Source organism: Sorex fumeus, unplaced genomic scaffold (genome assembly GCF_029834395.1).
Source record: "Sorex fumeus unplaced genomic scaffold, SorFum_2.1 ptg000265l, whole genome shotgun sequence".
In the NCBI taxonomy this organism is placed as follows: domain Eukaryota; kingdom Metazoa; phylum Chordata; class Mammalia; order Eulipotyphla; family Soricidae; genus Sorex; species Sorex fumeus.
In genome coordinates, this window is record NW_026606322.1 from 16423450 (window position 1) to 16436016 (window position 12567).

At 33.6% G+C, this 12567-nt stretch overlaps 1 protein-coding gene across 1 annotated transcript in view; it reads left to right on the forward strand.

Annotated features, from left to right (window-relative positions):
- The window catches only part of IFT57 (intraflagellar transport 57), a 103671-nt gene extending 93362 nt beyond the window's left edge, over nucleotides 1-10309 (forward strand). The window contains exons 7-11 of the mRNA XM_056109317.1: nucleotides 5126-5197; nucleotides 5902-6033; nucleotides 7427-7489; nucleotides 9070-9136; nucleotides 10056-10309. Of these exons, the coding sequence (XP_055965292.1) occupies nucleotides 5126-5197; nucleotides 5902-6033; nucleotides 7427-7489; nucleotides 9070-9136; nucleotides 10056-10234 (513 nt within the window). The 3' untranslated portion in view covers nucleotides 10235-10309. The remainder of the gene's footprint in view (nucleotides 1-5125; nucleotides 5198-5901; nucleotides 6034-7426; nucleotides 7490-9069; nucleotides 9137-10055) is intronic.
- Nucleotides 10310-12567: the final 2258 nt, after the last annotated feature.

Here is a 12567-nt window from a genome sequence, read left to right on the forward strand (position 1 = left end):
GTAAAATATGGATGTCATAAAAATATTTTAAAATTTTTCTGATATTTAATTTTTCTGCTGTTTACTTTTACAAAGAGCTTTTTTCTTTTTATCATTATTCTTATTAATATATATTACCAATATTTCCTTAAATAATTTCTGGATGCAAAATTACTGAGTTAAAGGGTAAGAATACTTCTGACACTTTTAAAAATACACTGAAAACATGAGGTCTAAGCTGCAGCCACTGAAATTTTATAATGTGCTTTTCAAATTGACTGGCAGGGATGGGTCAAGAGTTGAGGAGGGGAGGGGAGGGAATATGGGATCACTGGTGGGGGAAGTTGACACTGGTGGTGGGATTTGTGTTGAAATTTTATATGCTAAAACTCAACTATCAATAACTCTGTGAATCATAGTTCTTTAACAAAAAATTAATTAATTAATAAAAACTAAGGTAAAAAAGACTTTGAAAGTAACTGTGTATCAGGAAATAGTTCTATCTAGGAGTTATAAAATATGAATTCATATTTGCCAGGCAGATCATTTTAATCATTACTAACTTTCTATTTTAGTGGACAATAAGAATATACTAATGTCAAACGGGTTTATCAGTATAAAAATTCTGGAACCAAATATTTCAGTGTTTCTCACTTCCTGAGATTTATTCTGTTCTTAGTACCCTCTGATAAACCTATGCTTTTAGTTCCTAAGGCTTGAAATGTTAGACACCTCCACTTTCTCTTCAGCTCCCTTCCCCTTAAGTTCATAAATCCTGTTAGTTCTGTCTCTATTTCCCTTGAGTCCATCCTTTCCCTTCATTTTTTATAAGCACTACTGTAATTCAAAACCCGCTAAACTGGCGCATTACCCATTACACACTAACTGGTTAGACAACTAACTGATCTCCTACCTGTCCTTAGTTTCCTTTTATTTCCACCCAGAGGAGACCCACAATTGAGGTAAATTTTATTTTTTGAATCTACTTATTTTTCTTTTCAAAAATTAACCCAAAGGATCCACTAAGCAACAAAATTCCTGAGAAAAAGATTTCGATAGATGTATACTATAAATGACACACATAAGCCTTTTATTTTTATCATTTAGTTTCAGTTTTGACATATTAAAAATAAGCATATTTTATTTTCCCCAGATTTTCTAATCTGACCTTATTCCTCCCCCAAGATTTTTTTTTAATTGAATCACTGTGAAACAGACACTTACAAAGCTGTTCATGATTAGGTTTCAGTCATACAGTGTTCCAACACATCAATGTACATTCCCTAGCACCAATGTCCCCAGTTTCCCTCCTATCATTGCCCCCCCAACCCCCCCACCAGCCTGCCTCTATAGCAGGGCACTTTCTCTCTCTCTCTCTCTCTCTCTCCCTCCCTCCTTCTCTCCCTCCTTCCCTCCCTCCCTCCATCTATCCATCCTTCTCTCTCTCTCCCTACTATTATATATAAAATATATAAATATTATATATAAATATATATTTATTTATATATATTTATCACAAATGAATGTAGTCATTCTATATCTGCCCCTCTCCTTCTCACTCATTTCATTCAGCATGATACTCTCCATGTCCATTCATTTATAAGCAAATTTCATTACTTCATTTTTCCTAACAGTATTTTATTGTGTTGATGTATCATTGTTTCTTTAACCAGTCATCTCTTCTGGGCCACTTGGAAAAATATTTTTTTATTTATTTTTATTTTTTTTTACATTTTTATTAGTGAAACACCATGAGGTACAGTTGTAGACTTACAAATTTTTGTACTTGGGTTTCAGTTATACAATGATCCAGTACCCATCCCTCCACCAGTGCCCATTCTCCATCATTTACATTTTTTTTTTTAATTTTTGTTAGTGAAAGACCATGAGGTACAGTTGTAGATTTAAAAATTTTTGTGCTTGGGTTTCAATTGTACAATGATCAAACACCCATCCCTCCACCAGTGCCCATTATTCACCACCACTGGTCCCAGTATCCCTCCCACCCCGCAACCCCCCAGGTATTCCCTTTTGTTCTCTCTCTCCTTTTGGGTGTTGTGATTTGCAAAAGAGGCATTGAGTGGCAATCATGTTTGGTCTATAGTCTACTTTCAGCATGCTTCTCCCATCCTGGGAGTATTCTCCCAACACCCTTTATTTGGTGCTCCTTTCTCTATCTGAGTTTCCTTTTCCCCTAGTGTGTGTGGCTGGCCTCCAAGCCATGGAGCCAAACTCCTGGTACTAATCTCAGCCACTCTTGGGTGGTAGTCTCCTATTTTGTTACTTTATGTTCCCCAGATGAATGCAATCTTTCTATGTCTATCCCTCTCTTTCTGACTCATTTCGCTTAACATGATACTTTCCATGTAGTACCACTTGTATGTAAATTTCATGACTTCATCTTTTCTTACAGCTACATAGTACTCCATTGTGTAAATGTACCAAAGTTTCTTTAACCAGTCATCTGTTCTCAGGCACTCAGGTTTTTTCCAGATTCTGGCTATTGTAAAGAGTGCTGCAGTGAACAAACAAATGCAGATGTCACTTCGACTATACTTTTTTGCCTCTCTGGGATATATTCCCTTCTGGGCCACTTGGGTTGTTTCCAGATTCTGGCTATTGTGAATTGTGCTGCAGTGAACATGGGAATGCAGACAGTGTTTTGTTTTGGGGCCCCCAGGGTATATTCCCGGAAGTGGTATTGTTGTGTTAAATGGGAGCCCAATTTCTAGTTTTCATTTGTTTTCCAAAAGGCTGGACCTGTCAACATTCCCAACAACAGTGAAGGAGAGTCCCTTTGCCCCCAAATCCATACCAGCACTGGTTGCTCTTGTTCTTTTGCATATGTGCCAGTCTCTGTGGTGCAAGAATATATCATTGTTTTGATTTTGTCCTTAGTTTCTTAACTTCCTAAGAGCCCTTCAATATGTTACTAACTCAAAAGAGACTTGTTTTTAAAAATGAAACCAAATATCTATGATAGTGCTAGCACATCATTGTCTACATGATAAAATCTACACTCTAGTTAAAGTATAGTTACCTTGGGCTGCTTACACCCTATAAATCTTCCTGGTTTTTCTTATTTATGTTACTGCCTCAGCCCAAGTTTCCCATTCTTTCCCACTCCTTTCCAGCTTATTGAAATGCTACTCAAAGTTCCATTGAAATGCCAGCTCCTCCATGAAATTTACATTGGTGGTTAACACCAATGTAAGTTATCATAGTTAAACATAGATGACGCAGTCATGTTTGCTTCTCTAGAAACACTTTGAATGTTGATGCATGAATAAAGAAAATTTAATCTGTACTGGACAGATAATATTGCTGAGTAGAAAAGCAGAAAACATGGACGGGAGAGATAGTATAGCCTGTAGGGTGCTTGTTCTGCAAAAGACCAACCCAGGTTTGGTCTTTGGTACCCCATATGGTCCTCCAAACCTCACCAGGAGTAGTCTTTGACCTCAGATCCAGGAATAAGCTCTGAGAGTCACTAGGTTCACCCCCTCCAAAAAAATAAGAAAACAAACTCTATTACAGTAGATCAAAATTATATACATGTATATGTATGTATGCTTATAACAGAGATTGAGAAAGTTTGGTATTAAACTTCTAAAATCCTTTTTCAATCACTCAGGATGATTACAATCTTTCTTAATTAGTAATTTTCCAATACTTGTTAGATTTATTTTAAACTGTAAATATGCTTGCTTCAAAGAGCCTTAAACAGATTTCCATCCTTTGGCTTTTTGGACCATATTTGGTCCAGATGCAGGAGACCAGTCAGTTGCTTCTCCGTCTTTCTGCATTGACTGGCCAAATTGGAGTACCCTGGTTCCTTTCCAAATGTGTATAGTTGTAACCACAGGTGGTACACAGTCCCTTTATCTATAAAATTAAAATGTTACACTAGATAATTGTTAAATGGATGACTAGATGTTTTGTAAGGTTCTTTTCAGTTCTCCTTGCCCACTTTTATTTTGATAAAGAGACAAAAAATACTTAAGGACTTAAAGATGAAGGGATTGCTCATTTGTTCTCTGCTCTAGTCCTTTCACTAGTAGCCAGTTGCTTATTTCATAACTATGAAGTGCCAAAATGTGTTGTGTGGGAATTAGAACACTTGGCTTCTGAACCAGGCTCACCACTTCCTATGTGACCTTGGTGTGCCCTTTTCTGTTGCTGGGCCTCTTGTTTATCTGCAAACAGTAAAACTAGATGCCTTTTGTGGTTCTTTGCAGCTTTAATATGATTTTATGGTAAATATGTCTGAAGTACCCAAGAATTTTACTCTATAGACACTAGCCCGTGTTTCAAAGTTAAGAAATCAAGAAGAATAGAATTATTTACAATATGTTTTTCTTCTCACAAAACTGTGAAGGACAAAGGAGAATATTAGTGTATGCTAACATATTTGAAGAATATTCTGGATGCACTAGTTACTTTAGTTAGCATGGTATTTTTTTATGATGTGTTTTGAAATCTTATAAATTGTTGCTGTTAGCTATGTAATCTAAAAATGTTTTTAAATTGTAGGAAATGTTGGAGTTTAAATATACGGACTTATTTAATCTATAGTATGCACAATATCTTTGTACACATAAAATTTAGTCTCTAGTATGCACATTATCTTTGTACACATAATCACAATATTGCAAAATATCAAACTAATAATTATTGTAGGTTTCCTTTCTTAAGAAAGATGCTTCAGTCTTACTCGGAGGACCCAATTTTAATTCCCATGGGGCAAACTAATATTTGATATATGACTCTTATTTCAAAGCCACTTCTAATAAACATAATTGTTAGTGTTAAAACAAGTACTTTTCTATAATTGGATTTTTTTTTAAATTTTGACTGATAGTCATAAATATTAACCACTAGCAATATAGGAATAATTTATATTCAAATTGTCATACATTACTCTGTGAACACATAAAATAATTTACATTCATTTAGAATCCTTTATCCTAAAGTGCTCTGCACATATTTTTAAATAATCTGATTTCAAGCTATATATAGGACTTGCCCATCTGAAGTAGGGCAAAAACCAAAAGTAATTCAAAGAAAGAATACAACCTCAAAAAGAGTAGAGGAAAGAAAGAAATGTGGTATTATTTTAGTTGTTCCTGTATTCCTATGCTTATAGGATTGGAGAATTCATGTTGACCAAATGCACCAGCACAAAAGTGGAATTGAATCTGCTCTAAAGGAAACAAAGGTATGTTAATTATGTCAAATAAAAAGGTGTCTGTTTATTCATCTATAGAGCATCTATTAAGGAGCACTTGGGGGGAAAAAAGACAAAATTTTACCTTTAAGGTGCTTACTGACTGGATGTACTGTGTTACATTTCAACAGCTCTAACAGTTGAAATATAAAAGCAGTATATCAGTAGCTCTTTGAATCCCTGAATATCAAGTGGATAACAGATCACCAGACCAGCAATGTCTAGAACCTACCCTTTCCTCAGGTTTGCTGCCCTACCAGAATTAGGGATTTAGGAAAGAAATCAAAAGAAACTAAATTGTGAGTCCCAGACTATAGCTATAATCTAAATGATCTACTTCCAACAGGAATATTTTAGTCATCTTTAAATTGTGCTATAAAAAAAACATGTTATTCCCTTACCTACTTTGATTATGAACTTTAAGAAATTCTACTCACATTCATTTTAGATATGCATAAGGACAAATAAATTGACTATTGCTACCAGGTGCTTTTTAATTTTAACATTCTGCAAAGTGTGACTAAAATATTTCTCATCACAGACTTCATTTGCTATTGAGAATTTCAAACTGTCTTCTCTTTCACAAGTGGTTGAGAATGTGCAATAGAATAAAGGAGAAGTAATCTATTTTAAGCTGTTTTTGAAAAATTTATTTGTGAATTCTTTTATCTTCTAAAATCCAATGGAATTTCTAGGGATTTTTGGACAAACTCCACAGTGAAATTAGTAGGACTCTGGAAAAGATTGGCAGTCGAGAAAAGTACATCAACAATCAGCTTGAGCACTTGGTTCAAGAATATCGTGCCGCCCAGGCCCAGCTGAGTGAGGTAATTTAAGAATAATTCCCAGGGGTTTGTTCTAATTAATGACCCTAATCCCTAAACTTGACACTACACTTTCATTTCCATTTAAGAATTGTAAAATACTTTTCACAAACAGCAGCGCCTTTATTCCCTGTTCACTGAGGAAGCTGAGCAAGAGAATAAAGCTTGTCATCCTCATTTACTGTGACAGGAATTCTTTCCTCAAACCTTTAAATATATTTTATCATATGATTTAAATAAATGAAGACACACTTTGTTGGGAGGCATGGCTTAAAACAAAAACAGTGTTCAGGACACCTGGTTTTGTTCCTAAGTCTACTGTTAATTTACCTTATGAGTAGGAGGAAGAATAGTAGGCATTTACATGGGTCAAAGGAAAAAGAGATTTCTTTCCATAATGGCCTATAACCACATTATAAGCAATATGAAATTAAGACATATTTAAAGACAAGAAGTTTAGTTAATTAATGAGCAACTTTTTAATTATTTCAAAGTTTAAATTCAGCTGAAAAATAAGGCCTTCAGATTTCGAAAGCACCACATATTTGTCCTAGCAGGGGGATCTAATGGCATTTCTTTGTGATTTATACCCCCTCTTACCTGAAGCTGTATTGAGGGAGACAAGTAAAGATACTTGCAAACATTTAGTTGAAGCTTTTTTTCTTTCAACAGACAGGGTTAGTTGAAGGAGGAAAAATAAATAAACTTGAAGTACTTATTGTACTTTCCAGGTAGAAAGTAATTTTTTTTGTTTTGCATCTGTTATTTGTTAGTGTGTATATATTTATACACTTCTATTTTAGGATACTTTTAAATGCTGTAAAAGTCTTTGATTACAATGAGACTAATGATTTAGGTACTAATATTAGGTAATTGACTGCTATATTAAAAAAAATCTCATACTGTAATAGTATTTGTTACCCTTACCCATTATTGACCCTGTTGCTCTCTTGTGATTGATTTTTTAAAACTGGTTTTCTCTGCTTTAGCCTCACAGATTAGATTAACCAAAACTATTCTCCTTAACTGTGTAGGAATGGTTGAAGACAATTGTGTGTAAGTGTGTGTGTGTGTGTGTGTGTGTGTGTGTGAGAGAGAGAGAGAGAGAGAGAGAGAGAGAGAGACCTATGTTCATCAAGGTTGCACAGTGTATAGTTAGTTGTAATGTTGAGATAATTTATTTTCTAGTGCTTTATTTAAATGTATGGTTCCTGTTAGGAACATAAAGAAAACAGCTGCAGTTAAATATTACTTTTGAAAATGTATTACTTTTAAAAATGTAAGAAGAAAAGCTGTCATTAAAAAATGTGAAGAAATTACAGACATTAAGAGGTCATGTTTAAGTTATCTGCCTCTGTTTTAAATTGCTCATTAAACCAAATGTTTTCTACCTCAGGCAAGGGAGCGATACCAGCAGGGAAATGGTGGAGTAACGGAAAGAACCAGAATTCTCTCTGAGGTACATGCTATGTGCTCTTGTATGACCTCACCGGTTAACCTGTCACAGCAGTTAGAGCCATGAATGTTTTAATACTGCTACGGTCCTCAGTTGTTAATTCCACTATTGTTCCCTATAGCTTTCAATATTTTTCTTTAGGAGACAGTCCTAATTTTTCTATCAATGTATTTATATATTACCTATTATAAAATTACTGAAGTTGCTCTCAACATAAGTCTGATACTGTTAGCACATTATAACCTTCCTTGTTCTTTTAAATGTCATTATAATTAATATATAGATGAGTTAGGAGTACTGTCTTAAAATAAATGTCTATGAGATTTTAGTGTTAATCTGCAAGATGACTTGCTTTTTGTATTTCCAATTTGTGATCCTGGGTATTTATTTCCATAGTCTACAAATGAGCAGTGGTTATCTCATTTTCCTTGCAATAATTTCTGGTATGTTTATATATAGTTGTATTTATTTTCATTATCTTAAAAAAAAAGCTTAGAGAAATAAAAGCTTTACAATAAAACCAGGAGCCAGTATTGGGACTAAGATGCAAGATTATTTTTGGTTACAATACAGTATAATTGTCACAAGCCTTATAGCGATTATCTGAGAAATAAATGGTTATTTTAAAATACTTAAAAGGCAACATCAGAAATATTTAGACTCCGATCGTGTGGTGCTTCTATATAAACAAAATGTTATGTAATGTAAAGTGCTCACTTATGTTAAGTAAATTAACACTTAAAGAGAGTCCAGGGAACCATTTTGTTCTTTTGAAGCAGGTTGCTATCCCCAGTTGTAACATTTCAGGTGCCTGAAAAAAAATTCATTTGCTTTACTTGGATGAGCCCTTTATTCCCAAAGAAGGTTTTACTCACTAGTATGATCAAGATTGAGCCCACTGAGTTATAATAGTTATTGCTTAGTCCTAGATCATATATAAAACATTTAACTTTTAAAGAATGACATTTTCTACTTAATACTAGTTTGGAAATTTTGTAATAATAGAGAGACTATAATAGTAAAATTTGGAGATGACATAGAGTACAGATGAGAGCATATATGACAACACAGCATGCCTCTTGGAATCCATGGTTTGGAAAGAGCAGTTAGAATATTTTTATATGTAGCCATATGGTATAGACATATTTAGTGTCCTAGAGAAGAAAAATGGCATATTTTGTTATAAAACTACAATGTAAGAAAGATACCTTGTAAATCTTTTGAGTCCAAGACTTTTTTGAATATTTATACTATTTTAATTATTAATTGGTTTTTAGAACCTCACACAGTTATTGCTGTGAGATAACAGCAAGGTTGTCATGTCTACAACCTAAAAACAACAACCTAAATAATTTTTCTCTGTTAAATTGCAGTCTAAAAAGTTAATGAGAAAGTAATTTAGTGAAAGTTAACATTCTCAGAAGATTAAAAAAAAAACTTGTGTCTACACATTTTATCTGATTATTTAGTGTAAGTCTCAAATACTAATATTTCTGTCCCTTTATAACTAAATTAATATTTCTAATTTATCATTTAAAACGTATTAATAGTCAATGTTCATTAAAGAATTTTTTTCAATAAAGGTTACAGAAGAATTAGAAAAGGTAAAACAAGAAATGGAAGAAAAAGGTAGCAGTATGACTGATGGTGGTAAGTATACACATTTTATAGACAAAATAAGTGAAAGAATCTTTTGCTGAAATCTACTTAACAAAATGGTATTAATACAGAGTTTACTTTTAAATTAAGTTTATTTGAAGGGAGATACACTGGGAAAATGTTTACTAATCAGCATATCATTTTACTTATAAGTTAAGAAGAATGGTGATACTCTTACTATTATTTTTTTAATCCAAAGTGCATTAATTTAGATATAGAATGAGAAGTGTTTTACAGATGTACTTTATTGGGCTACTTTATAAAGCAATGCTTTATTCTTCTTTTATCAGTGAGTTTTATCCTTATTTTTGTGTACAGAAGAGCACTAAGTGCATGCCCAAATGTCACAAAGGCAGTGATGTGTTGACCTTTGTGGTTTTTTTCTCTTCTTAGTAGACCTTACTGGGCATGGGGTCTGAGAGGGAAGATTTAATAATCCTTGTGTTAGTAATCACTCTCCACTGAGAGCTGGTTACACTGACATGGCCTAATAGTGAATGCCTAAGGCTTCTCTATGCTCTAGGAAGATTTTTCTGAAGAGCAAATATATTTTCATATGAACCTATTCTATATCTCAAAGGTAATTCTTATTTCTTTTTTTTCTTCCATTGTATCTGCTTTTTAAGACAAATATATTAGCCCTAAAATCATATTAAAGACATCTTTAAAAATAACTTTAACACTCTTTCCCTAGAAATAAACGAAGTATAAGCCTCAGTATATCAAGTGCTGCTTTATTTTCCATCCAAAAAACCTTAGGTTTTAAAATGCCACAGTAAAACTATGAATATCAATAAGTTGTTTGCTGTGCTTTTAACCTTATTTTTGGCTCAAGACAAAGTGTCATACAATTCTCTCATATACTGATGCCTCAAATAAACTTTTTTTCCATGTTATTTTAATTCTGCAGCTCCTTTGGTGAAGATTAAACAGAGTTTAACAAAACTGAAACAAGAAACCATTCAGATGGACATTAGGATTGGTGTTGTGGAGCATACATTACTCCAATCAAAGCTGAAGGAGAAGTCCAACATGACTAGAGACATGCATGCAACAGTTATTCCAGAATCTGCAATAGGCTCTTATTAAAGCTTACATTTTTCAGTTGGCTTTTATATATATTATATTTTGTAATTTTAAAACAATTATATCTCTTAAAGTATGTTCAATGGCTATTTTTATCCTACACATGTTACATAGTGGTGATAAAGTCTTTAAATTGAATATAATGTTTAATAAGCTAATTTAAAATTCTAAGAACTTTTCATTTATCATAACATATGTGTAAAGCCCCCACCTAGTGATTCATTTTTTCCTGTTATTCTTTTGTAGGCCAATGCCATCCTTACTCTTGCTTTATGTTTCACTAAAATTATGTTCTAAGGATAGCTAAGAAGAAACGTTAAGGGATGGGTATCTGATCATTGTATAATTGAAACCAAAGCACAAAAAATTGTAAATCTACAACTTTAAAAAAAATAAAATAAAATAAAGGGAAAAAAAAAAAAAAAGAAGAAACGTTAAGTCTCCTGATTCATATTGAGTTTATTATTTATCATGAGGTTTTATTAACAAAAAGTCTGCTGTGGGGTATTCAGTGATCTAGAGCAGCTTTGCCCAGTCAGGATATTTCCAGGGGACACATGAATGAAAGTCACATACATGGGGAGCCACAACATAAGACTAGATACAAACCCAGTTAGAACAGGAAGGAAACTAGGTTTGGAAGGGGTGAAGTACTGATCTAGACTGTCTTTGTATTTTGGTCACTGTTTATTTTGAGGTGCAGAAGCTTCTTAGTTCAAGATAGTTTCATTTGTCTATCTGTTTTCTCTTGTTTATCTACCATCTTTTTAAGTAGACAAACACAATGCCACCCCTCAGTTGCACCTGAGGCTACTACTAGATCGTTGCAGTGTCCCCCGAAGGGGGGATTTAGATACCACCAGTTTGGGAAGCACTAATCTAGAGCCACTAAATCAATTAGTTTGCTCTTATGATGTAACAGTATGGGGATGGTGTGTGGGTGTGTGTGTGTGTGTGTGTGTGTGTGTGTGTGTGTGTGTGTGTAAAATAAAGAGAGCTCCTATTTCTTTTTTTTTTTTTTTTTTTGCTTTTTTTTGCTTTTTGGGTCACACCGGTGATGCACAGGGATTACTCCTGGCTCATGTACTTAGGAATTACTCCTGGCGGTACTTGAGGGACCATATGGGATGCTGGGAATTGAACCCAGGTCGGCAGTGTGCAAGGCAAATGCCCTACCCATTGTGCTATTGCTACCGCCCTGAGAGCTCCTGTTTCGTAAGGAATCATTTTGTAGCAGAAGGATAAGGCAAATCATGTGAAGGTCAGCCTTCCCATAAAACTAATCACATGTTACTGAACAACCTTCTAAGATGAATTTTCTAAATTGGTGAAGTAGGCAGTATTAGAGTGACCAGACTTAGAACCAGGCAAACTACTGAATGGAACACAAGCCAGAAGAAAAACGACATTTATTTTATTTTATTTTATTTTTATTTTTTTATGTAGGAGTACTGCTATTTTATTTTAAAGAAAAAAGCTTGGTGGTAGATTTTGATATAAATAAGATATAAAAAACATAGTAGAATCATTTTTTCACTTTTTTATCCTTTTTAACTTTCCCATTTTTCTTTTATTTCTATATAGATGCTCTAAAGTATACAAAAAAAATTTATTTCACTCTAAAGTTTAGAAGAAAGAAAATTCTCTGTATAAGCTATTATACAAAAGGATGACAACCAATACAGTGACAAACTGGTTTATTTAATTTGTAAAGAAAAGGGAGGAAAACCCACCATATGTATTTTAAATAAAAGTATGAAATTTTCCTTTTTTTATCGTTAACGTCTTATCTTCATTCCCACAAGCTAACATTGATCTCCTGAAATTTATTTACATAGGTTTTGCTGTGACTGAGCGGTTTTCTTATTGTTGTTAATTCAATCAATGTAGGGAGCCCTTCTAGATAAATTAGAATTCTACATAAATATTTTTTTCTCAGAAGCAGTCCCATTTCACACAATCACACAATAATCTGAGTAATTCCACTTGGTAATGTGAGCATCCTAATTTTGCTTCCTTCTCTGAACTAATCCAGTTTTCTCAAATGAGGTTGTATTCCTCATCATTCTCATAGTAATTCTAATGCAGAACTTACTATACTCCTGTAATTAATTTTTCTTCTACCATCTCTAATAATTTGAGCTTTTTAAGGTTAAAAATTCTTTTCCACTTACATATTCTAGCCAAGTTCCTAGCATGTGAATAAGCTAAAGGGGGTATGACAGGCATTGTGCAGTTCCAAGCTGTCTTGTAGTTCCAGTTCTGCAGTTATATATATAATGACATCAAGCCTGAGTTTTGCCACATTTTCAAAATTTGTGATAATAAATTATGGG